This window comes from Aspergillus thermomutatus, assembly GCF_002237265.1.
Source record: "Aspergillus thermomutatus strain HMR AF 39 chromosome Unknown NODE_68, whole genome shotgun sequence".
NCBI classification, from domain to species: domain Eukaryota; kingdom Fungi; phylum Ascomycota; class Eurotiomycetes; order Eurotiales; family Aspergillaceae; genus Aspergillus; species Aspergillus thermomutatus.
In genome coordinates this window covers 5,898-29,815 of record NW_020798117.1, presented here as the reverse complement: position 1 = coordinate 29,815, position 23,918 = coordinate 5,898, and the positions used below count along the sequence as shown (strand labels likewise).

The following is a 23,918-nucleotide window of genomic DNA, read 5'->3' as shown; positions in this document are numbered from 1 at the left end:
CCCAGTTCGGAGCCATGCATAGCAAAGCCTGTGCACCAAGCCAGAAGAGAATTCTGTGCCACAGGTAACAAGAAAAAGCCAATAAACAAGAAGGTCATCTATTAATGTAGAAAGTGTTCGACGGCTGCATGTCGAAACAAAACAGCTAGAATCCATAACGTACTGAGTACGTGATGTCAGAACAAGAGGGATTCGAACGATCAAATGCAGTTGGAAGTGGATGGGTATCTCCGCCAACGCCAGGAGAGGATATCAAAATGCGGTGATGATGGTGCAGTAACAGTAGGCGACGAGCAAACAGAGGCAATCCCAAACGCCCAATGCCACAAATGGTTTAATGTCATCACGTTCGTTTTCCAGAGGGATCAACCCAGCGGAATGATATTCTGATGTAGTGCACAAGCGCACAACCAAGGAAAACATGATAGTGTGCGCCTTCAAACAAGCTGCAAATAGAATTGCCGACGAAGATGGGCGCCCAGCCAGACGCCAATGAGAGATGCATTTGCACCGAAGCAGGCAGCAGATGAAAGAAAACGAGGTCCATGAAAGATGATAAGGTGACGCTAAAGTGAGTGCAAGCCCCAGGCGCCTCGCCAGTTCGCTGAAAAGCATTGTGACGTAAATGTAATAGACGAAGAACATGGCTTGATAAAGTCAAATGCATTGAAGGAGCAAGAATGACTGGAAGCTGAAGCACTCTTTTGTGTTCTAACGCCGTCTCTTGGTAGGAGGGCAGGCCTCAGCAGCGCCAATCTCGGTTGAGGTTCGCTTGCGGCCGCGCTTTTTAGGGCCTGATGGCTGTTGACCATGGCTCGGTCCCATGCTTCCTGAAATGACAGGATTCGGAGCGGCCGTTGAAGCGGGAGTGAAAGTCGGGTGATGATGAGTTGGGGGTGGAAGGCGTTGTTGAGGCGGCGGGGGAATCTGGAGACCCACGTCTGCCCACAGCTGAGGATTGACGAATGCCATCTGAGAATTCTGAGTGTGAGAATTCTGAGTGTGAGCATTCTGAGCAGCGGTTGCACTGAATTCAGGAGACATGCCGAGCTGCTCATACGATCCATAGGGCTGACCAGGGGGGTTCAGCGCAGGATTCATGGGAAGCATGCCCAGTGTGTCATTCATGCTTGGATGAAGTCCAGTAGTGTTGTTTGTAGGTATGAATTGTCCAGTATTGTTTGTGTGTTGAATTGGGCCGGTATTGGACACGCCTGGGTGTGCGGGATACGGCATGCCCAGGTAATGCCCGTTATTGTTCATAACCTGGTTGTGTCCGGGATTGACGTGGTTGTGTCCGGTATAGTTCAGGCCTTGCATGGAAAAACCGTTGGGCGGGTAGCTCAACTGACCCGGTGCCGCCGAACCAGAAGGGGGACCAGGCTTGCCTGAAGCATGCGGGGAAGTGACAGCATCGTCCAGGTCTTCTTCGAGATCGAGAGAGTAGTCTCCGGCGTCCTCGGCGTCCTCGACGTCATCGGCTTCATCGGCAGAATCTTCGTCTGCCTCTGCCTCTGCCTCTGCCTCTGCCTCTGCCTCTGCCTCTGCCTCTGCCTCTGCCTCTGCCTCTGCCTCTGCCTCCGCCTTCGCCTGCGCCTTTGCTTTCACCGAGGCCTTTCCCTCCTGGATCTGTTCTCCCTTGTTTGTGTTGACAATCCGGTTCGAGCGGCACCGGATCAGACAACGCAGCGGGGCGTTCACGAATTCGCGGATGTAATTGGCACCCATGTCCAACATCCGCTTACAGATGGACTTGCTGGCATGAAGTATCCGGACAATGGCCGCAGCCCTGTCCGGGAAGGAAAGTAGCACCCCGGCTGCGGCGGGATCTGAGATCCTCTCATCGTCGTCGTCCTCGTCCTCTTCCTCTTCCTCGGCCTTTTTCTCCTTTTTCCCCTTCTTCCTCTTCTTGGGAGGCGCGGCTTTGGGCAACGGCTCCGTGCGATGATACTCGATCATCGCTTCCTGTTCACGTATCAGTCAAGTGTCGAGAGGAGATATTGCCACAAAGACTTACCAAGAGATTCCAACAAGCGGCCTCGAGTCGCACAGGGCCCTTCTTTTTTTCCATGGCGTTTTTCCACACAGTCGCCGTCTTCGGCTGATCGTCCACCTCCTCGAGGTTCTTCATTGCCCTCAGAAAAGAGCTGACGATCGCTCTTTTCTGAGGTTGCGATACGACCAAGTCCGGGTCGCGGCCCGGTTCTGTGGGAGGAGGATAGAGCACTCTCTTCGCGTCTTCCAACGACTCGTATGTCGTTTCGATCTCGATTCCGCCCCACTCGGGGTTCATGAGATCTTCAGAGCTCGGCAAGCCGGCTATTGTATCGATTTGCGGAAAAGCTTTGTCCACGGCTGACGGTTTCTTACGTCTGTCAAGGGCTGAACCAAGCGAAGACTGCTGGGCTTGCTCCGATAAGATTTGCTGCTGCTGGTTTGAAGTATCCCGCGCAGGATGTTCCTGGCTTTGCTCAACAAGGTTGGGAGCCGCAGCGGAGTTCGAAGATCGACGTTGCCACTGTTGCATGGGTGGGACCCGGTGTGCCTGATTGTTCGTAGGATTATCGAGAACAGCTGGATTGATCAGATATTGCTGGGGCTGTTCTTGCACTGACGAAGTTCTAACACCCTGGCTGTCGGAGGGATACGCCCGCTGTGCCTCCTGGCTGTCAGCAGGGGTTCTGTATGCATGTTCGGTGTCGTGAGCCGGGGTAGAGGTCATGTTTGCGAACTCCGAATCGGGAGCAACGTTCTCAAACGGTCTCTTGAGGGCGGGATCAATGACGTCCTCAAGATCTGCTGCGGGAGGAGTACTGTCACCCGATTTCTTTTGGGACAAGGACTGTTCTTGAGTGCTCTCATCTTTCTCTCCGGATAAGTCTGAATGGATTGGCTCGCCCATAGCACTACCGATAAAGATCATTAGAGGTCCACCGTGATGGGAAGGACTGATGAGAGAGAGAGAACATACCAGTTTTGGCTTTGGTTGCCATTTCTTCTATTACCTCCGTCCGATTGTCTGGCAAGGGGAGGAGTAGTTTTCTTTGCAGGTTCTTGAACAGGTTGAACGTTGGCTTGAGCAACGGGAGTGCCAGCATCGAGGCTTTGGGATGGCTGGCTTTCGATCATCTCCTCGTCGTGATAAGTATCAGATGTGCCAACAGCGGAAGCATGAACTGTGTCCGTGTGTTTCTCAACGTTGGAACTGCCAACATCGATGTACTCAACTGATTCATCGTGGTGCTGAGCAGTGGGGTTGCCATAGCTGGGAAGCTCGTCCCTCTGTTCGTGGTCTTGAGCATTGAAGTTGCCAACGCCATGAAACGCAGTTGCTTGTTCAATGTGTTGGGCTTTGGGTGTGTTGTTGTGGTCCTTGATAGATGATTCCGCAAGAACAGAAGCAATATGAGGAGGAATGGGAGACTTAGAGCGCCTTCTCAAGTCAGCAGCGAGGTGACCATTGATGGGAGCCTCAACTGCCCTTTCGAAGATCCCGTACGGGCTTTCGTCACCATGAGCCTTGGCTGGCTGTTCAACGTTCCCATAGCCGCGGGCATTGTAAGTAGGGTTAAGGTTTGGGTGTTCGAACAAGTTATTGGCGCCTTGCTCATGAGGAGTCCTGTATGTCTTATCGAATGTCTCCCAGTCAACGTCTTCAGGGAGATGAGTGGGCTCTTTGTCAAATGACATCTCGTCTGGATCGAAGAAAGCATTGTCAAAGTGGAATCCTTGCTCCTGCTCTCCCGGCAAGGCACTCTCGGCATGCTCGTGAGAGACCGGCCTAGTGTGACCGAAGTTAGAGGATATTAAGCATAGACGACGTGCCAAAGACTTACGCAAGTCCTTCCATAGCCGCAAGAGAGCTTGGAAGAGAGAGCCCAGTACTCTGACCCAGACCTTCAGCAGGAGCACCAGGAAACTGAGGCGACATCCTTGCGACGATTTACTTGACAGTCACAATAACGCTCAGAAACTCGCTTGGAATTGCAAGATAGACAGTTTTCGAAGCTGTACGAGTGCAAGATAATGATTGGAAGAGGTCGAGTAAGGATAAAAGAATGAGATTGGCAGGTTTGTAGAAGTATGAGAGAAGAGATGTGGTTGGTAGAGTGGAAGAGAGATGTGTAGAAGTGAAAGTTGTGTTTGACGAGATGAGACTCGAAGGTAGAGAGGGAGGGAGGTTGGGGCCAGCAAGCATGAGGTGAATAACAGAGCATCAAAAACCTGAAATTAGACGGAAGATACCGTTAACAAGCGGCATATGCCATGTGCTTGGGGCTTGCAAACATAGTAGGGTGGGCCTCATTCCAAAAGTGGAAATGATGAAGGCATGTTTGCAAGTTTGCTACTCGAAGATGCCCAGTTCAATGGGACACAATAGGACTTCGAGGCATCTCGAAGCAAAGCCATGCACACTACCCCATGAGACAATTAATTCCATGGTGGTATTGACAATTAATTGGCGGTGGTGGTGGAATTGTGCGTCTGATTGAGGCTCTGGAGACAATAGGTCATTGAGGTGCTGCGTTGCGCAACAAACCTATTGTTAAACGCTCATGCTACGAGCAGAGGATTGCGCTCATTGAGGACCCCGACCAGAAGCAGTATACAATAGCTGGCGAGATCCCATCAAATTCAGACGCAATGACAGCCCCTCAACTGGGCTATTGAGCTGTTTAGCAACCCTGGATTCATCTATCATTTTGCAAGCAAGTGCACGTACCAGTAGCGTATTGACTGCGCACTCTCACTCGCCTGACGAACACAACCAGGCCTAGAGCTTGATCTCAAACTCGTCTCATTTCTTGGCACCACCACTGGTGCCAACCATTTCAACTGACAGGGGTACCTAGGAATGGCATCGACCAGATTTTCAGGCTATTATCGACCTTCTTGGTGGAATGACTTATATCACGTGAGGAGCGCTTCTGACCAGAAGTCGTTGCTGCTATGGTTCCCATGGGATGCAAAACAGTACTGCTCACCGCGTCTGTATGCCTTATTGTAAGCTCCTTGAACTCCCAGTCAACTCGTGATCATTGCTTACCATCATGAACCTTCCATTCCCAGTCACATTTTTGCGGCCCAGCAGTGTGCGTGGGATTTCGCCAGACTCTCATACATCCGTCAGTTCCTCCAGCCCAGATCTCATGGGACTCGCCCTGTGCGACAGGTACAACATCGATCTTCATGCGTTGATTTGTGACGGCCCTTCGACCTTCTAGCCAGCCAAGAAGCTGCCCGGTGACTCTGATGTCAAATATGAGGACTCCGTCGCTTTTCCGTTCGGCAATATACAAATATCTTCCGCAGGGACTCCAAAGTAGTTGCGTGACTCCCGCACCGCCAATGTGGCGATGAGCATCCGTCTTTGTAATGCTAAAGGTCCCAAGAGACTCTCCGGTCCCATTCGCCCCATACAGACCTATCTGCCTGGAAAATGTCCCCGCAGCCAAGATACCATCTCCAACGGGATTGATGGCCATTGCGGAGACAATGCCCTTCATCCCGACTCCTCCACCTACCATTTGCTTACGCTTACTGGGTATTGTGGGCATCCATGCGACGGGGCCCTCGCTCCCAGGACGGGATACATCGAAAAGACATATCAGGCTATCGGATCCGGTGAGGAAGTGCGTACCGCCCAGGGCATGCGGATACACCATTGAGTGAGGCGTAATGAATGCCTCTGTCGTCGGATGTATGAGCGAGTAAGTTGCCAAAGTGGTAGGCACAAGAGCAGACGCGAGTCTAATTGGGTGATCACGGACTGATGATAGGAACAGAGTGGTGGACGGATCCTGGAGATTGAAGAACGGATAGATGGCAGTGGCGTACGTTGGCTCTGCTGAAGGCAAAACAGAGTAAGGGTCCAGCCGACGCGGTGATGATGTGCCTTCCAGCAAATCCGGAGGCCTATTTCTGCTCGTTAGTCCAAAAACATTTCAATCCTTTGAGCATGACCTACAGGATATAGGTTCTGATATGATAATCCGCAGAATCGGTCAGAAGTGTGGTGCCATCCGGGGACCTATGCAAACAATCGTTAGCCAAGGTTTCATCGACCATGCATGCAATAGTAGGTCAGTTTCAAAAAACCTACCATTCCAAGCCTTTCACGTAATTAAGATGTGGATCTATTCTACTATTCTCTTCTGCTGACCCAAAGGTGAGATCCTGACTTTGTTTGAGAGATGACTGGACATCAATTCGGATATCCCGTGCATCGTCCGCTTGGGTTGAAGCCACGCATATTGGGCCTTGAGTCAAAGAGTCCTTTTCAGCCATCTTGCACAGGAAATCTCCAATGTCCACACTATATTGAGAGGAACAGGACTCTGATATATGACTATGATGCCTCAAATTCTGAAGAATGTTTGGAACCATGCGAGAACGAAGGAGAGTTGCAGAAACTTGTCCTCCGGGCTTTTCATCGCATCACTTCTAGGAACTGTGGTGACAGCAAGGAAATTATTCACCTTCCTGCAATCACACTGCGCTTTATATAGTGAACTAGACGGAAGTGGATGGATGTCTCGGCGGCAAGCGCAAAGGACAAACAGCCGAGCATCACAGTGAGTACGGAGTACTATAGGCAATCAATGAAGCCAACTGGGGAGCCTCCTTAAGCTACAGAAAGTTCGGTTTGAGTTGAGATAGATCCATATATGTCAGGATTGTGAGACTGAGCTAGATAGACTCAACTCGAGCGGTATTGTGGTGGATTCGTGAGGATTCCTGTAAGCGATTTTATATGTTCTTGCTGACGCCGACTGCGGTTTCCTGTGTACAGCGGGCGAAAGAAAGTTGGAACATCGGCCCCGGTGTATCTTTTTCCCCATTAATTTCCCACTAGTCCAGGACCAGGAGGAACTAACTACGGACCTTGGTAAACGCTGATATCTGCTCTGCATCGGCGCAACAGTTATCTGCCCCAAATTTTTGTGCCTCCTGCCTCTACACTACCTCGACATCCTGTACAGCTGAAAGAAAGAGCGGTAGGGAGGTGCGAGTTGATTTTATCTAATTTCAACCTTTTCTCCCTGATCTGAGCCGACACTCCTTTCATCATGTTTTCCGCAAAACCTTCAACCGGCCTGTCCATAAACACCAATTCCGCCAATTCACTTTTGTAAGTGCGCCTGTGTCCAGAGCTCGATCTGGAGCTTCAGCTCGGTCAATCTCCAGTCGTCTGTCGATGTATTGTTTGTTCTACTTGTGGTGAATCGTGTTATGACATAATGCTTCTTCTTCATTCCTCGTCTGTGTGCTTGATCTGGCTTGCGGAACTGCTCAGCTCTAAGATCTGAGCTACGAATTCGTGGATCGCGCGATTCAATTAGGCTAACGACTATTTACATCGCGCAGTGGCGGATCTAATGCTCAAACTACATCGTCTACCGCTACACCAGGGACAACGAGCACGTCGGGAGGTTTGTTTGGAAACTTGGGAGGCGTCAATGCGCAGTCAAAGCCAGCGGGCGGCCTTTTTGGAAACCTTGGGGGCGGGAACACGCAGCAATCTTCAACTACTGGGTCAAGTCTGTTCTCCGGCTTAGGTGGACAACAGCAGAATACTACTAATACTACTGCTACTGGCGGCGGCCTGTTTGGAGGCTCTACACCGGCCAGCTCGCAACCTGCGACTGGTGGGCTCTTTTCGGGGACTACAGGCGCGGGCACCACCACGACCCAGAGTGGAGGTACTGGTGGAGGGTTGTTTGGGTCCACGACCCAGGCTCAGCCCAAACCACTATTCGGCGGTCTGGGGGCTTCTACAACAACTGGGGGCGGCCTCTTGTGAGTGATCTGCGTTGCCTTCTTTCGTTTCCGTCGACTAATCAGTGAGAAATTCAAGTGGTGGCGGCAACCAGACCAACATACAACAGCAGCAACAACAAGCACAGAAGCCCACGCTATCTCTCTTTGGGAATCAAAATGTCGCGCCCCAACAGTCGACACAACAAACAGCCACAACCGGAACAGTGGTTCCCGGGGTCAAGGTAGATCTCAGCAACCTCTTACCAACGACGAAGTACGAGAGTTGCGCCGACGAAATCAGATCGGAGTTGGAGAAATTTGACAATTACGTCCTCCTTCAAATCAAGCTGTGTAACGAGGTTTCCAACATGCTTCCTACAATTGCGGGCCAGGCCGAGACGATTCCAAATGATGTGGATTTCGTTCAAGGCAAACTGGAAACCATTCAGCATGCGCTGGAGAACGATGCTCGCGATATTGATCAACTGCGCAGCCTGGTGTCTCGCGATGCAGCGGAGGCACAAGTGGCATTCAGAGCTATCGATACATTAAAATTACCCTTGCAATATCAATCTGCGGGAGCCGCAGGGTGGTGGTCAGCCCAGGACCAGAAGGGGTCAGATCGCCAGGCGTTGCGATCCACGCGCAAGAATACTCTCGCTCTTCCGGACGACGTCGAGACTGACCCGACGTCTGCCACTTCCATCAATGGTGTGCCAGTGAACCTTGTCGACTATTTTTCTCAGCGCTCTGACGAAATGGGTACGGTTCTTGAACGATATACCCGCAATTTGAAGGAGATTGAAGACCACCTTCATGGTATCGAGCTTTCGCTTAACCGCCAGATTCAGGAATTTGTGGCTTCACGAAGTCGAGACGGTGCGGCCATTGGAACCCAAAAATCGAAGCTCAATGATCTTGCAGCGGCGCTTGGAGATGTGGAGAACGGTATACTTGGTGTTGCCGGTAGACTCGGTGCGGTCACGGAGCAGGTGCAGGAAGTGGTGTTGGGTCCGCCATCAGGAGGAGATGGTAGGCTTAATTAATGGTAAACCTCAAGCTGCCTGCATAATATGGTGAGATGTAGGTCATTTCATCCAACCGGCGGACCGATTTTGCTTCATATATCTTGGTCTCCCGGGGTTCTATCACTACTTGAGAAGAGTCTTGTATTTCAGCATGAGTATTTAGGGCCAGGCGTTACAAACGAGAGATGACAGGACATCCATATGTTTCATGCGAGAATTGTTCTCTTTCATCGGACATTGATATTTTACAATATGCTTGTTTGTCTGGTCAGCAACATCTTCTTCCTTTATGGTACTATTTACGACTTAGCCCAAAACGTACAAAGCAGAGATCATCACCGGAGTGAACCAGAGCGTTGTGATATCATAGTATCTTGAACCAGAGCGTGGATCAGTGAATCAAAACAAAAATAACTAGGCCAGCCAACCAATCCTCGGTGGTGGCCATGAATAATACGCTGAGTATAGCCATGGATGATCTACGTTTGCCTGACGGCAAACGCAAGAGAATGGCGGAGTTGCGTGATCGCACGCCAGAGATGCAGCGTGCAGCCACTCCCGACGCCGGCTCTAACTTTGTTTCAACTGCATACTTGAGTTGCAACTTACATAGATTCTGAGAGCGTTGTTTCAAGTGTACCTGCCTACTCATTTGTATTCTTTACGCGCCGTGGATATGATTATTTCTGATATATCTACCCCATACGGGTACAAGAATAACAACAGTTGGATCACCGGTAGACGCTGGGAAGGTGGCTTAGTGATCACTGAATGAGTAAGATCTGACTGCTCCTTCGCGCCATCAAGCCTCAATTGAATAATGTGACGTGATGCCTGATCATGATGGCGATGCTACTTCGATCAAATCCACTATCTGGCTTACAGTTGGAATCTCTATTTGTGGGTAGGATATTTGGGTGATTGTCCCCAGAGATGGCGCCATTTCCGCCAACCCCGACTCATGGATGATGCGTAATACTGGCACGCAATCCTTCGGGGTACCTCCCAGGTGCTGCTATATGTAAGTACGGCTGGAAGATGGCAATATTCAGGTTCTTGGTCCATCGAGACTTTGTTTCTCTCCTTAGGCCTTCTTCTCCTGTGCTTGACATATCATATATCAGCTGTCTTCTGGCCCTCATTGATACGACATACCACAAGGGCAAGATAAACTGAAAAGAACACCATGGCACCGTTGCTGGAGGAACCAGCTGCTGCTCCATTTCTTGGTCACTTCACTGTTCCCAAGAAAGAGACTGCAGAGCACAACAAATTCTGGTACGAGCCAGGGCGCACAACTGTCAGGAGACACGACGATTACCCTTATGAAGATCTTCTGCCCTCATTTCCAGATGTTCAGTGGGACGCTATAGGGAAGGTTCCATACGAAGATAAAGGGCTTCGCGGAGACCCAAAATTCCGTCACTTGCTGCAAGACGCAACTGACGTCTTTGACTACACACCGAGGATTGGAACGGAGATAGATGGGGTCAATCTGGCCAGACTCAACGATGCCCAGAGGGATGACCTTGCCCGCCTGATCGCCGTCCGTGGCGTGGTATTTTTCCGCAATCAGAAGGATTTTGATATTGAAGCTCAACGGGAGTTGGGAAAATATTTCGGAACGTTGCATAAAGTGAGTCTTGACTCTCCAGATCATCTGACTGGTCTCTAACCGTGAGGTAGCATGCCACTACTGCCGTACCAAGGAAGAAGGGGTTGGAGGACGTGCATGTTGTTTATACTGGGGACAACTCCTCCGACCAGCGAGCACTGTTTTCCCCAAGCTTCCTATGGCATTCCGACGTAACGTACGAGGTTCAACCACCATCATACACATCATTGAAGGTCCTGACAGGGCCCCCTCGAGGAGGCGGTGGTGACACACTCTGGTCGTCTCAATACGCGGCATACGACGCTCTCTCCTCGCACATGCAGAACTACCTGAAGGGCTTGACTGCTCTCCATACAGCCAACATGCAGGCATCAGACTCGCGGGCTCTTGGTCGAACTGTTCGTCGCGAGCCGATCACCACAGAGCACCCTTTGATTCGCACAAATCCAGTCACTGGCTGGAACAGTCTCTTCTTCAATCCTGGCTTCGTAACCAAGATTGTGGGCATTCCAAAAACAGAGAGTGACGCCATCATAAGGTACCTCACCGAGGTTGTTGCCACCACGCAAGAGGCGCACGCTCGTTTCCAGTGGGGTGAGAACGACGTGGCTCTGTGGGACAATCGAACAACAGTGAGTAACGCGCAGATATTCTCCATCATGATCCCTTCTCACATTTTCGATAGAATCATTCCGCTTCTTACGGCTTTGCTCCCCACCGTCGCCACGCCGTCCGAGTCGCCTGCCACGCTGAACGCCCCTACTTGGACCCCGAAGGCAAATCTCAGGAGGAGGAATATAATGCTTACTATAACCTACCAGCTGTGAACAAGGATGGCTCGCGTCAATCCAACTACAACGATTGATCAACGATTGATCTTGGGGGGCTGGTCCCTTCTCATCCTTTGACGGGTCTGAGTCGAGAGAACTTATTGCACATACACTTCTCGGTTAGGATGAGCAGACATAACGAACACTTTACGATAGATACGATAAAATTGCTTTCTGAAATCATTTCTGGGAAGAGAGTGATCAAATGCTTCTCCTCATATTAGGAAACGTTTTATGACAATGTCATGATACTAGAACATTGAATACTATATACCAGTATATGAACTAATAAGAGGCTAGAGAAGCTTCGTTGGTGGTCAACTCTGTCGTTTGTAAAGTTTAGAAAGATAGGAAATGGGCTTACAGACAGGTCTGGGCTGAAGAATCACAGCACCTATCCCCAGTAGGAGACTGTCAATCTCGTCGTCCACAATCCACTCCTCTGAACCATTCTCGATGTCAGCCAAACACGAACCATCTCTGCTCGAATATGCCAGATTCCACGGGATCGCTCGTGACTATACCGCAATCAATCCCAGCCAGCAGCTTGATCACTCCCTCGAACTGCCACCAGATGATCCTTCCGTGCCCGAAGACAAGCTGAAACCGCTCGATAAATACCTCCTCACCACACAAGAATCTGTCGAGAAAGCCATCCGCGAAGAGAAACTCAATGTGAGGAAAGAGGATGCTCGGTTTCTAGCAGCAGTCCTTCGAGACGTGAGAACCCATGAATTTGAATTCAAGCTGGAAGATCATTTGGCGGCCTTTCATCGTCTCGACAAGCTCAGGCTGGAACCTCCCATCTTCAGTCTAGACTACGAGATGCGCTTAGCACTTCCTCAAAGCCCGGTGCTCTACGATTCCAAAGACTTGAATCTGCCTCCTCTCGAGGATGCTCCGGAGTACCAATTTGAGACTTGGGTGAAGAAGGCAGATGAGATCAATGACGCGATCAGGAATGAGAAGCTCGACTGCAGCAAGCAGTCTTTCATGCTCATACAAGATGCAATCAAGCTCGGAAATGTGACTTCGAATCATCTGGGTGATGTACTAGCAAATATCATCCGACCGGTAAGTATCTTGAGAAGCGTTGAGCAGCAGCGCGCTGATTTGATCCTAATATCTTACAGAGAATGTCTGTCCGTTCGGAATCTCCTGCTCTTGCTCCTTTAGACATGGACGGTTTATCCTTCAAAAGTCCCTCCCCTGAGCCAAAGCTTCAGATGCTACCCAGCCCTGTCTCGAGCGAGATCCTAGAAACGTCCAAGCCACAAAGCCATCCGTCAAAAGATTCTGATGCAAGCCACACCCCTGTGATCTTCGATTGCGTACGGCAGACTTCTATGGGAGGTGCCAATGGCATGATGCAGATAGATCACCACCTGTCAGCAGCTGAAGGACAGCAGATCTGGGAAAATGCAGCGACGGTAGGCCTCGAGGAGGCTTGCGAATCCACCATGTTTGCAGGCGAAAGGCCAGGAGGTGGAGGAACATCAGAAGATATACAGCTCCAGAAGGACTTGAATATACCGAACCTTGCCAACCATAATAATCCCTCCCAGGGGGAAGAACCAACTTCACATTCCACCCAATCAGCAGAACCTGAGATGTCGGAAGAACAAGCTGAGTGGCCGGTTACCGAAGCTCCAGCCGAGGAGAATACAGCAGTTCGTCTATCATCTCGACCATCAATCTCCCCGTCGGCAACCTGCTATTTTTCGTATACAAATGACGTAGCATGTGAAGCGTCCCTCCAATGTTCTAATAAGGATTCAGAAGAGTCAGACGCCCATCATTCAGCTCAACAGTTCCATTCCTACAGCACTGAGGGACAGGTCAACAAAAGATCACTCAGCGACATAACTGTTGAAGCAGGCATCGTATCAACGAACCAAAATGTTCCAACACCAGCAGTGCCTGATTCGCAGCTTATCACAGAACAAGGGCAATCCCCCAGTAGGCTCCAGCAGAGCAATAGACGAGCTTTTATAGTCGGCGATAGTGGTTCGACTGCAACGAATCAGAATCGGCTTTTAACCAATACTTCTCCCACCGCGACCAATCAACCTTTACAGCAGAGGAAAAGGAAACGCCAGCTTAGCAACGGGAGTCTCGTCAAAGCCACACAGTTCGAGGAACAGCAGAAGCAGCCCGCGGTACCGTCATCTACTACTCTGGGTTCTTTGGCCGCGTTCATGGAGACAAGGGGTCGAAACGAGAAACGGCATACGGTGACACAAAGCCCATACTTCCCAGGCAAAAAGTCAATTGATGACGTTTCCAAGCAACAAAGTGATGCAGTAAGCACCGAGAAGCCCGCAAGCTGCCTAAAAGAGTCGGACAAAAGCGACAACGGCCCAGACATAATCCAGACAACCACACAACTACCTCGCTTTGAGCAGCGGACGGGAGAACGCCCTATTCTGTTCTTATCAACCGCCCTTCTGAAGAGTCATCTTCGGCTCGTACGATGTCTTGAAGGAATGGCATGCCAGCCAGCAATCGTATATAGAGACTATAATCACAATAATCCGGGCAGTGAGCCTCAGGGCAAGCATACGACCTTTCGCATGAACAGCAATCCCACTCTTCAAATCGAAGCAGATATCATAATCTCGCCGAGTACTGGGATAATATTGACAACATCACAGGCGACAACGCAACTATATCTGCCCGGCCATAAGTTCGCTCGTCCTGAGATGAGCATTGAATGCATCAACTCGCCACTCCGAGAACGCATCTTCCTTCTCGCTCCTCGATATGAACGAGTCTACCTGTTCATATGCCATAGTGCACCATCTTCCAAGAAGTCGCAAGTCAAACAATCAGGCCCGACAGCAGACAAGCGAGTGTTGGCATCCATCACCTCCATGACTGCTTTTTGCAACTCCATGTCCACCTATGCAACAATCAGCCCATTGCTAGTCCCTTCATGCCCAGAAACCGTGGCCGGATGGGTCCTTTCGCTTGCGAATAAGCACATTGCTCGACTTCCCGGGAACCCCACGCGGATTCCGCCCAGCGCGAGCTTCACGCCGATCAACTCGAGTCAGAAAAACCGTTTGAACCCGGAAATGATGATGAGAACAACCGTCTGGGAGCTCTTCCTCCGCCAGGCTGGATTAAACCCGTACGCTGCGCAAGCGATCTTAGCATTCCTCAGACGAGAAGACGAAGAAGAGCTGACTTATATGCGCTGCACATCTCGTACGGCTGACATCTCTGACTCTTTGGAGGACGGAGGTGGACGAGGTCTCGCTAGGTTTATCGAGATGGCGCCAGATCGAAGAAGGGAGGTCTTTGGTGAGCTCATAGGTGACAGGATGATGGGGCGAATCAACCATATTCTCGACAAAGACTGGCAGTGTGACTGGGCCCTTAACTTTGACGCTGATGCGGAACTATGAGTTTACCTTTGTAGTTAAGCTGGCCCTAAGAGTAAGCTGGTATTGCTGGGGCAGAGAACAGCCCTCAACCTTTATGGATCTTGGTGGAAAGAAACTGGAGTCAATGTACTGAACATCGGCTTGAGAGGAGATTTATCATGTCTGATATTGCTCGTTTTCATCACCCCGGAACCGGCGTGATTCATGACGATTGCTAGATTGATTTAGAAGTACATCCATAGTAGTATGCTAGAGAAAACAAGGTCGTTTCACGCTTTATAACAACAAATGCGCAGACAAAATCAGCCCAAAAAGAGACAGCATAGGCTAGATCATTTTTTAGACCTTTGATGGTGAGAGATGTGGAATTATAATGTTTTCGAGGTGTTGTGGGAGCTCATGATTTTTGCATGGTATAATACACGTCCTCCGACTTCGGCGGTCTCAGCTCGAGATCGAGAGGGGAGAAAGACAGAAAGAAAGGGGAGTCGTTCCTTTATTCGTTGATCTTGGCGAGGATCCTATCGCAGATGTCAGTACAATCTCATCGAGGAGTGGGATTTGTTATCATGCAAGGAAACGTACTCAGAATCCCGGAAGAGGGTGTACTCCTCTTCGCCGACCTTGATGGGGCTACCACCGAACTGTATCGCAAGATCTGTCAGCCACTTCATCGAAAGAAAATCCAATGTCTGTTGCGCATCGGATCCGCGCGGAGATAGAGCATCCAGAACGACCAATACGTACCTGGGGGATGAGAACCTTGTCGCCAGTGGAAACGCTCATGGGGATTCTCTGGCCGTTACGGTCAACGGCGCCGGGGCCGACGGCGAGGACCTTGGCCTCATTCTGCTCCTTGACGCTGCTCTCAGGGAGGAAGATACCGGAGGCAGTCTTGGCCTCGGGCTTGATGCGCTGGACGAGGACACGGTCCAGGAGGGGAGCGAGGTTCTTGATGTTGCGGAGGACAGACTGGTCGAGAGGAGAGATCAAAGTTAGCGGCGTATCCCAATGAGTCAGACAAACAAGATCAAGACATAATCGATAGCAGAAATTGTCACGACGAAAGTCGAGATGGTAGTCCTGAGGTCCCGGACTAGGTGGAAACACGTACCATTTTGTATGAAGGTGCGAGGATAAGAGTGCTAGACACTTGGGTTCAGTTTAATTGAGCAAGGATGCAGAGATGTATCGAGTACGAGGCGTGGAGAGTACGAAAGAAAAGAAGATGTTCGGGCGGTTCGTCTGGGGGAAGAAGATCTGGACTCGCCGGGCCGCGAGAAATTTCCAGAATGCCAAGACCGGAGAGCTTCCATCAACACTGCCGAGGGTATCAAGTCGAATGCTTTCTGCCATACTCTTTTGCACAATATACGATGAACTGGACTTTTTCCCTCTGTGTTGAGAGAGTGGGTTGATTCATTTGGCCTGGATTTGCGATGTTGACTTTTCGATAGAGGTTTCAATCCTAGTCTGCAGCTCAGTCGCCTGAGACAACTCCTTTTCCCCGAATGAGGAAATATTCTAGCTGCGAATAGCTTCAAGCTCATGGTTTTAAAGATCATGATCAGTGGTATAGTTAATGCTGGCTGTATACAAGTGAACGCCACCAGATCCGACCCGTCAATCCCGAACGCTAGTCACCCAGCAAATCAAAGATTACAACATTGTAATAGAAGACATGGATCCTTTGCTCTACCATCTTCTTCCTCGTCCTCGGCCGCCAAACCCACCCCTCTGATCGTAACCTCCAAATCCCATATGAGGCTGGCCACCACCTTGTCCTCCAAACCCTGGTCCTTGCGACTGGCCGCCGAACCCAGGCTGACCTTGCTGCTGTCCGGCGCCGGCACCACCTTGACCTCCCATCATCGCCTGTGCATGCTGCATGAAAGACATGGGATCCATTGATGATGGATCCAAGCCTTGCGACATCATACTTGCCAGCATGCCCTGCATCATATCGGGAGACATATCTGGCACTCCTGGCATACCGGGCATAGCTGGCGGCGCGCTGCCAGGAGGCGCCCCAGGGCCCGGAGCTCCTGGCATTGGTGGCAGACCCATGGTCAAGAAGCTCTGCATATCATCCAATTGCTTCTTCTGGTCTCCAACTTCTTTCCGTAGCTCTTGTTGTTTCAGAACGTAGCTTGCCCAGGTGAATTCGTCAAATCCGTAGTTGAAATAGTCGGAGATATCTGAACCAGGTCGTCTCCATGGTTTGTCGTCCTCGGTCGGAAAGTCCGTGTCCATATCTGTCGACAGGATCGGCTTGCCTGTGGCAGGGTGAACAGGGTTCGCATTGACATCGATCGTCGACGCGTGCACAGGCGGGTATGCGGAGCCAGGCTTTTGGGGTACGGCCGGTCTTGCGCTGACAGGTACCGGAGTGGCAGCTTCAATTTTAGGGGTTACTGTAGGTGTGACGGATTTCGAAACAGTCGATAGATCTGCTGATGAAGGTCTTTGGGTCTCTGCTCGTAGACTGGCGTGACGAGGATGTGGTCTGTCTTGACATTAGATCAAATGCTATTCAGCTAAGTTGGTGGAGGAATGGACAGCTTACACTTCCGGAGACGGCGCATCTGGAGGAGCTTCTGTTATGATATTGAAGTCATCCTGAACAGAAAATTAGTCGATGCGAGAGATTGAACCGCGTGTTGTGAGCAGACCTCATCCTCTTCCACCTCTATCTCCTCCTCCTCGCCCTCCCCTTCATTCGCTTCTTGAAACTTTTCGTTCGATTGGTTCTGAGGAGCATTCTGAGCTTGGTTTACGGGTACTGCATCAGCAGGATCGTAGAAATCATCATCGTCATCTTCCATCATCATCTCGAACAGAAATAGAGAAATTTGTGATTGTGAGAAGTGTAGAATAATGACGAAGTCTCGGCCAGTTTACTGCGGAGATCGAACGGCACGCCGGGTTTGGCATGTTTGCTCTTCAGCTGCCAGATCCGTTCTGTATGACACCAACTACTCGGTTCATTGATCCTTACAAAAAGGATTCTAATAATGACGAATCAGTCATAGATATAATCGGCGACATTAGATTCTTACGTATTTGCCAAAAATTCGATCTACTTTATGCGATCTCGATGAACCGTGGTCACGTGTCTCTCTGTCTCCGTCAGTTGCTTTATGATCACAATACAACATCTGGATAGATGACTTCTTGAATCTTTGAAAACGACCCTGAGTGACACAGTCATATCCAAAAATACATACATCATGCCTCCTTCCGAACAACCGAGCCACAGCTCCACACCGCGCTCATTTACGAGCCAGACTACCTCCGCAGAAGATCTACTCAAGTCGCAGACCGTTGGTCTAGTCCATCTTTCCGACTTTCGCAAGCGTCGCGCAGAGGTTCTAGAGCAAAAGGAGCGAGAGGCACACGACAAGTCTCTGGGAAGATTTACATCCGGTAATTCAAGAAGCGCTACTCCTTCAACGGGTGATGTGACTGACGGGTGAGTTGTGGCGCAAGCTTCTTCCTTTCTCTTCCCTGACTGATCGCAATTACCCAGTAACTCGACCCCCCGTAGCGAGGGCCCTCCGAAGAAAAAGAAGAAGAAGCAGCTCATGAAAAGCAAGCTTTCTTTTGGTGACGATGAAGAAAACGATACCGGAGACGATCCTGTGGCCACTCCCCGCGACACGAGTGTCCCACGATCTGCGTCGAGGACACCCGCGGACGATAGTTCTGCGCCGTCTTCACGGCGCATCACCCCCAACCCCAATGCACCTCCTCCTCCGAAAGCGATGACGAAGGCTGCAATAAAGGCAGAGGCAGAGGCGCGTGATGCCCTTCGCAGGGAATTTCTGGCTATGCAGGAGGCGGTCAAAAATACAGAGATACTCATTCCGTTCATCTTTTACGATGGCACCAATATACCGGCGGGAGCGGTCAAGGTGAGGAAAGGCGACCCGGTCTGGTTGTTTCTTGACCGTTGTCGCAAAGTCGGTGCCGAGTTAGGCGTCGCAGGTGCTAGCGGAGCAGCAAAGGGAAGGAAAGACAATCGCCGGGAATGGGCCAGAATTAGTGTCGATGACCTTATGCTGGTCAGGGGAGAGATAATTATTCCACATGTAAGTGGGAGCTGCATTTTGCTCATTGTCGTGTGCTGATTGACCCTCCAGCACTACGAATTTTACTATTTCATAGCCAACCAAGTACCCAGCTTCTCGAGTGCTGGCGGGCTATTGTTCGACTACTCAAACAAGCCTCCTCCAGCAGCTTCTAGTGATAATCCAATGTCACGGCCTGAGAATGACCAATTAGAAGGTGCCGATAAAGATGCGACATTGACAAAAGTGGTCGATAGACGGTGGTATGAACGAAACAAGCACATTTTTCCAGCGAGCTTGTGGCGGGAGTATGAGCCGGGGCCCGAGTTCGAAGAGAAAATGGCCTCGACACGGCGAGATGCTGAAGGAAACACATTTTTCTTCTGACCTTGCGATTCTGAGTATATGGAAGAGTGAAAGGCGTTGTGAGCTGAGAGAGCTATAAAGCAGTGCGAGCAATACATATGTATATTCTTTAGATACCCGAACAACCAATCTGTTTTATTCCATAACTGAAGCACGTCCTTCTAGTGATTATTGATAGTTATCCCTGCAAGTATCTTGTTGTCGACAATCGGCCGCAATCTGCAGATGGTACAAGTATTCTGAACTTCCACTGTGACCATGCGTATTCAAGCTTCGTGACCCTTTCATCCATCAACTCCAAGCTTCGACTCTTCGACTATTCTTGAACACACCTGTTACTTCAGTCATGGACTTCTACCTTCGATGCAATGCTCTAAAATGTCGCTCCCAGTTGAAGGAGCAAGCAGTCGTCACCACCTGTTCGTAAGTCGTCCGTACTTCCTTTCTTCAGTCGCTTTTGAATAGTGAAGATGGATATTGACCTGCTCAGACACATTTTCTGTCTTCCCTGCGCAGATACTCTAGGCCTCTCGCGTCCCACGCACGGCGAACGTCGCTGTCCAGCTTGCCAAACCGTCCTCGTGAATCCGGACGACGCTGCATCGACCGTTCTCAACCCCTCTGAGGACTATAAAACCAGCGTACTGAGTGGACTTGACCCGAACACAATCATGGAGTGTGCTAGTCGGGCATTAGTATTCTGGGCTTATCAGACCACGCAGGAGATGTCCGTATTGCGAGGCTTTCCCGTCGATTTCTGCGTCATTGTCCTGACATGGAACAGATTCTACCAGGAGTATCTCGGAAAGTCACTTACGGAGAAATACACAACGCTGAATACACAAATGGACAGGGTGATTCATAATGCAAATACGGAGATATCAACGCTTCAGGCTAAATTAAACGGTTCGTCATCATCAGCAGATCCTCAAGGGAGGATGGGACGTTTTGACTCGAAATCTAGACATGCAAACAACAGAAGAGCAGCTTCGCAAAAAGAACCAGGAGCTCGTTGATCTGTACCGAGAAAAGTGCAAGAAGTTTACCCAGATCACCAATCTGTACAACCTACTCAAGTCTCGCGCCATGAGATCGCAAATGAAGACAGCTGCGTCGGACACTGTCTCACAGACTTTGAATTCTCTCAGTAACTCAGGAAACGAGCCCTCGGTATCAGCCTTGAGCAGACCGATGAGTGTATCACGGCCGCCGCAAACTCCGGCATCTCGTCAGGGCAATCCATACCCTGCCAACCTGGAAGGGGTGGAACAGCTACATCGGCATCAGCGGAGCGGAACTGGGAGCTCAAAAGGTGCAAAGCAAAAGGTTGATGCCGCTGCGATGCCACCACCCACTGTGCCAGTGAACTTGAGAAACCGTATGCCCCTCTTCATCTTTTTCTAGGGATCAAGATATTCTGACAGTCCAAAGGAAGTATCCCCAATGCAACTCCACAACACCGAACTCGTCTCCCGGGCCCCGTGCGTCCGTCGACTGGCATGTCAAGCTTACCACAGGACAGCGTCATGTTCGAGCGATTTCACGACAGCAACAATATCCCAGGTCCGTACTTGAACAGCGGCAACACCTCGCTGAATCGAGATAGTCTGGGTTTCCAAAGGCCTGGTCCTGGTACAGCAAATGGAGCGGGAAACGGCCCTTCTGTTTTGAGGTCTTCTTTATTTCAGAACACCATTATATAACCTTGCTCTGCTAATTCAGGTTCGCCCGTCCGCATATCAATCTGTGTATTTCTTCCTTTGACGGGTAACTCGCTCCTTTTGACGCGAGGGTTGATCATATGGATAGCAAGACAGGGTATAAATTCGTCGGGTGCTGATGCCGCCCTTTGGCAGATAGATATCAACTAACGCTCATAGAAATTTGAGTATTCTTCATATATCCATTTTGCCTGGTTCCACCGTCGGTCACAATAATATTTCAGAGTAGTTCAAGAATATCAGGTTCTGTTGTATATGTCACGCCAAGAACGGGACCTCCATTCGATAGGGTTATATATCTCTAGCTTTCCATGTAGAACCACAGTTTCAAGGGCATGCTTCAGACAGGCAGCAAAAGAATCAATGCCTCATAATAATCAAGCATTTAGCTTATGACCTCAACCTCAGCAACGGGGACTGGTCTGTTTATGTTAGCTAATGATTTTGTCAGCGAATCCACGCTAGGACGTCCATGAGCTTATCTTCCCTTCGTCCGACGAACTTGGCTATGGATAGTTAGTTCCCGCTCTGCATTCACCACCACTTCGATCCAACATTTGCTCAGAGCCTTAGACACCTTGTAGATACGTCCTGAAGTTCATTGATGGGCGTCATATACGCAGTCCAGTAGATCAAATCAATACTTCCACTGCATGAAGCACTGAGCATCACTACCCTCTTACCTTGATCTATACCAACTCTGAGTTCCCCCATAGTAAACAAGCCTATGTACTCCGTGAACTCTACCATATCAGAACCAAAATCTCCAGAACCTCCAATTGCAATCCCAAAACAGAAAACAACAACGCCGTAGATCGTATCATCCCATGGATCCCATCTCACCACGCCCAGACCTTCGGCTTCACTGCAAAAGGCCCGTCCCGAGAAGCCGACCCAGACGTCACTCACTCCTCCACCCTCGGGCGTGCGGAAGCGGGAAGCTGAGCTCGTCCACTGCTGCCATCGACGATGGGAAAGGATTTCCCAATTCCCACGCGGCTTGATCTAAATGCAGGGCAGGGGAGCTCCTGTGGAGAATGAGCAGAACTTAGTTTCCAGATCTTCCTGTGCGTCTGTTTAAGCTTATCTTGTCCCCTTGTCTTGTGTCTGAACTTGTAAGGTGTAACTGTTGGTACTGGTACTGTTTGTATGTATGGGGGATGGTCTCACGTGATGATTTCTTATTACTTCACTTTGGCCCATTCTGTCCATACTTCTACAGGTGACGAGTGCTGTTTTACTTGACGACTACTTATCTTCTTGGATTAAAGTAACTTATTTACAGCAGATGTATCATTGAAGATCGTTATCATTGGATTAAATCGACTATCACTGCGCAGACCCATGCCTCGCAATCAACCAAGAATATAGTCTAAGAGAAACAGCTGACTCCAGCACAAATGGATATCCCCTTCTCTTCTTCATCCTGTCAGTGCAGTACCATCTGTCATACTGCTTGTATGTCCAGTCCTCGCTAGATAAGTAAGGAAAACAGTTCCGTATCATGCCATGCGTTCAGAACAGAAAATGGAAAACAAAAAATGGTTAAGTAAAAAAAGAAGCCGGAGAAATTAAATGATTAAAGCAAAGCAAATTCCTTTCCCATTTTTTAAGCAGAACCGAACTCCTTGATATCGGTCTTCTTGCCCAGGAGAGCAAGAGGGACGATACCACTGACGTGCATATCAGGACCGTACACGTGCATCTTGAGACCCAGCTCCTCACCAACGGCCTTGATGTTCTTGAGACCCTCCTGGTAGTTGGGACCAGCACGACGAACCCAGATTTGGACGTTGTGCTCGTTGAGAACAGGAGCGACCTCGCGGATCGCACGGATGACACCCTTGAACGTCGAGGCGACGTTGGTGAAGTTGGCAATACCACCACCGATGAAGAGAACCTTGCCATCAGGGTGCATAGGTGCGCGCAGCATCAAGTCCAGAACGGTCTTGGCATAGTTGTAGGTCTGAGTCTCGGTGGGAGCACCGGAGTACTCACCGTAGTTGGCAAGCTCGCTGACGAAACCAGCGGAGGCAATGGCATCGGCGTACACGACGGAGGCACCACCACCAGCGACCAGAGTCCAGATACGGCCATTGGCATTGAGCACTGTCAGCTTGAGAGAAGCACCGGTCTTGGCATCCATGTCGGAGATGAACTTCTCCTCCTTGCTCAGCTCACGACCGAAGGGAGCGGGGAACTCCATTGGTGGGCCAGCATCAATGTTGACCTTGCCGTCTGCCTGGGGAACGGTGGCCAGGCCAAGGTTGGCGGGGCTGCGGGCAATAGCCCACTTGGTACCGCACTCGAACTCAGCAGTCTGGTCAAGCTTGGCGGCAAGATCAAGGAAGTGCACCTCGGCGGAGGTACCCTCGGCGTTGGGAATGACAACCAGAGGGTTGATCTCAAGGTAGGTGAACTGGCAGTCAACATAGACGGCGTAGAGGCGGGAGATGAAATCAACCAGGACATTGTGAACGCCCTTGGGCACCTTGCTCAAGAGGGCAGCAGCAATCTCCTCGTTGGAGGGGTAGTTCTTCAGGTTCACGGGGATAAGAAGCTTCTCGGCCTTGGCATCAACATCACCAACGTCGACACCACCCTCGTGGGTGAAGAGGATCCAGTCACCCTGGTCAGTTCATTAGTCTTCGAGAACGGTCGGAAATTCCAGCTTGAGAATCGGACGAAGTCGCTTACCTCACGCACGGAGTTGATGTTGATGTAGTACTCAGTCTCCTGAGGGTGAGGAACGAAAGGCTCAACCAGGAACTGGCGGAGAACACCGGTGACAGTCTCAACCTTGATCTCCTTGCCAGCACGAGCCTCAATCCACTCCCTGGCCTCGGCCCAAGTCTTGTTCAGAGCGAGCAGACCGCTCTTACCCCGTCTCTTAATCAATTGATCTGGCTTAGCGACGAACTTGGCGCCGGGAGTCAGCAGCCACGGGAAGACGACCTCCGTCTGGTCCAAGACATCCTTCACAGCGGCGTCTTCGGGGAAGTAGATGGAGGCAAGTCTGGGAGGAGGGTTGTGGGTGGAGGAAGGAGGGAGAGGAGTCGGCTTGATGACAGGAGCCCGGGTGAGGTGGTAGTTGAGGATGGCCTTGCCATCAGCTTCGAGAATCGATTTGGCGGACAT

The 23,918-nt window shown here is 50.4% G+C and overlaps 9 protein-coding genes across 9 annotated transcripts; 5 read left to right on the top strand and 4 right to left on the bottom strand.

Annotated features, from left to right (window-relative positions):
- Positions 1 to 711: 711 nt before the first annotated feature.
- CDV56_103657 (uncharacterized protein) lies at positions 712 to 3,931 on the bottom strand (the record flags this gene model as incomplete). The annotated part of the gene is made up of 4 exons (XM_026757276.1): positions 712 to 1,965; positions 2,018 to 2,906; positions 2,972 to 3,781; positions 3,837 to 3,931. 4 exons carry the CDS (start codon positions 3,929 to 3,931, stop codon positions 712 to 714), a joined length of 3,048 nt encoding a protein of 1,015 aa, XP_026615358.1.
- Positions 3,932 to 4,832: 901 nt separating this feature from the next.
- Positions 4,833 to 6,288, bottom strand: CDV56_103415 (uncharacterized protein; the record flags this gene model as incomplete). Its single annotated transcript, XM_026757034.1, has 4 exons — positions 4,833 to 4,990; positions 5,048 to 5,916; positions 5,969 to 6,031; positions 6,104 to 6,288. 4 exons carry the CDS (start codon positions 6,286 to 6,288, stop codon positions 4,833 to 4,835), a joined length of 1,275 nt encoding a protein of 424 aa, XP_026615357.1.
- Positions 6,289 to 7,070: 782 nt separating this feature from the next.
- On the top strand, positions 7,071 to 8,807 carry CDV56_103124 (uncharacterized protein; the record flags this gene model as incomplete). Its single annotated transcript, XM_026756743.1, has 3 exons — positions 7,071 to 7,132; positions 7,369 to 7,800; positions 7,859 to 8,807. 3 exons carry the CDS (start codon positions 7,071 to 7,073, stop codon positions 8,805 to 8,807), a joined length of 1,443 nt encoding a protein of 480 aa, XP_026615356.1.
- A 1,168-nt stretch (positions 8,808 to 9,975) lies between these two features.
- CDV56_102839 (TauD/TfdA dioxygenase family protein) lies at positions 9,976 to 11,269 on the top strand (the record flags this gene model as incomplete). Its single annotated transcript, XM_026756458.1, has 3 exons — positions 9,976 to 10,425; positions 10,476 to 11,036; positions 11,090 to 11,269. The coding sequence occupies 3 exons, from the start codon at positions 9,976 to 9,978 to the stop codon at positions 11,267 to 11,269; spliced, it is 1,191 nt and encodes a 396-aa protein (XP_026615355.1).
- Positions 11,270 to 12,412: 1,143 nt separating this feature from the next.
- CDV56_102404 (uncharacterized protein) lies at positions 12,413 to 14,644 on the top strand (the record flags this gene model as incomplete). Its single annotated transcript, XM_026756023.1, has 1 exon — positions 12,413 to 14,644. The coding sequence occupies one exon, from the start codon at positions 12,413 to 12,415 to the stop codon at positions 14,642 to 14,644; it is 2,232 nt and encodes a 743-aa protein (XP_026615354.1).
- Positions 14,645 to 15,119: 475 nt separating this feature from the next.
- Positions 15,120 to 17,454, bottom strand: CDV56_102023 (uncharacterized protein; the record flags this gene model as incomplete). Its single annotated transcript, XM_026755642.1, has 6 exons — positions 15,120 to 15,144; positions 15,209 to 15,315; positions 15,371 to 15,768; positions 16,357 to 17,129; positions 17,190 to 17,242; positions 17,296 to 17,454. 6 exons carry the CDS (start codon positions 17,452 to 17,454, stop codon positions 15,120 to 15,122), a joined length of 1,515 nt encoding a protein of 504 aa, XP_026615353.1.
- Positions 17,455 to 17,853: 399 nt separating this feature from the next.
- CDV56_101797 (FAM50/XAP5 family protein) lies at positions 17,854 to 19,080 on the top strand (the record flags this gene model as incomplete). The annotated part of the gene is made up of 3 exons (XM_026755416.1): positions 17,854 to 18,095; positions 18,153 to 18,714; positions 18,766 to 19,080. The coding sequence occupies 3 exons, from the start codon at positions 17,854 to 17,856 to the stop codon at positions 19,078 to 19,080; spliced, it is 1,119 nt and encodes a 372-aa protein (XP_026615352.1).
- Positions 19,081 to 19,405: 325 nt separating this feature from the next.
- On the top strand, positions 19,406 to 20,762 carry CDV56_101569 (uncharacterized protein; the record flags this gene model as incomplete). The annotated part of the gene is made up of 4 exons (XM_026755188.1): positions 19,406 to 19,482; positions 19,550 to 19,965; positions 20,024 to 20,437; positions 20,491 to 20,762. The coding sequence occupies 4 exons, from the start codon at positions 19,406 to 19,408 to the stop codon at positions 20,760 to 20,762; spliced, it is 1,179 nt and encodes a 392-aa protein (XP_026615351.1).
- Positions 20,763 to 22,389: 1,627 nt separating this feature from the next.
- Positions 22,390 to 23,918, bottom strand: aclA (putative ATP citrate lyase subunit (Acl); the record flags this gene model as incomplete). The annotated part of the gene is made up of 2 exons (XM_026754717.1): positions 22,390 to 23,409; positions 23,478 to 23,918. 2 exons carry the CDS (start codon positions 23,916 to 23,918, stop codon positions 22,390 to 22,392), a joined length of 1,461 nt encoding a protein of 486 aa, XP_026615350.1.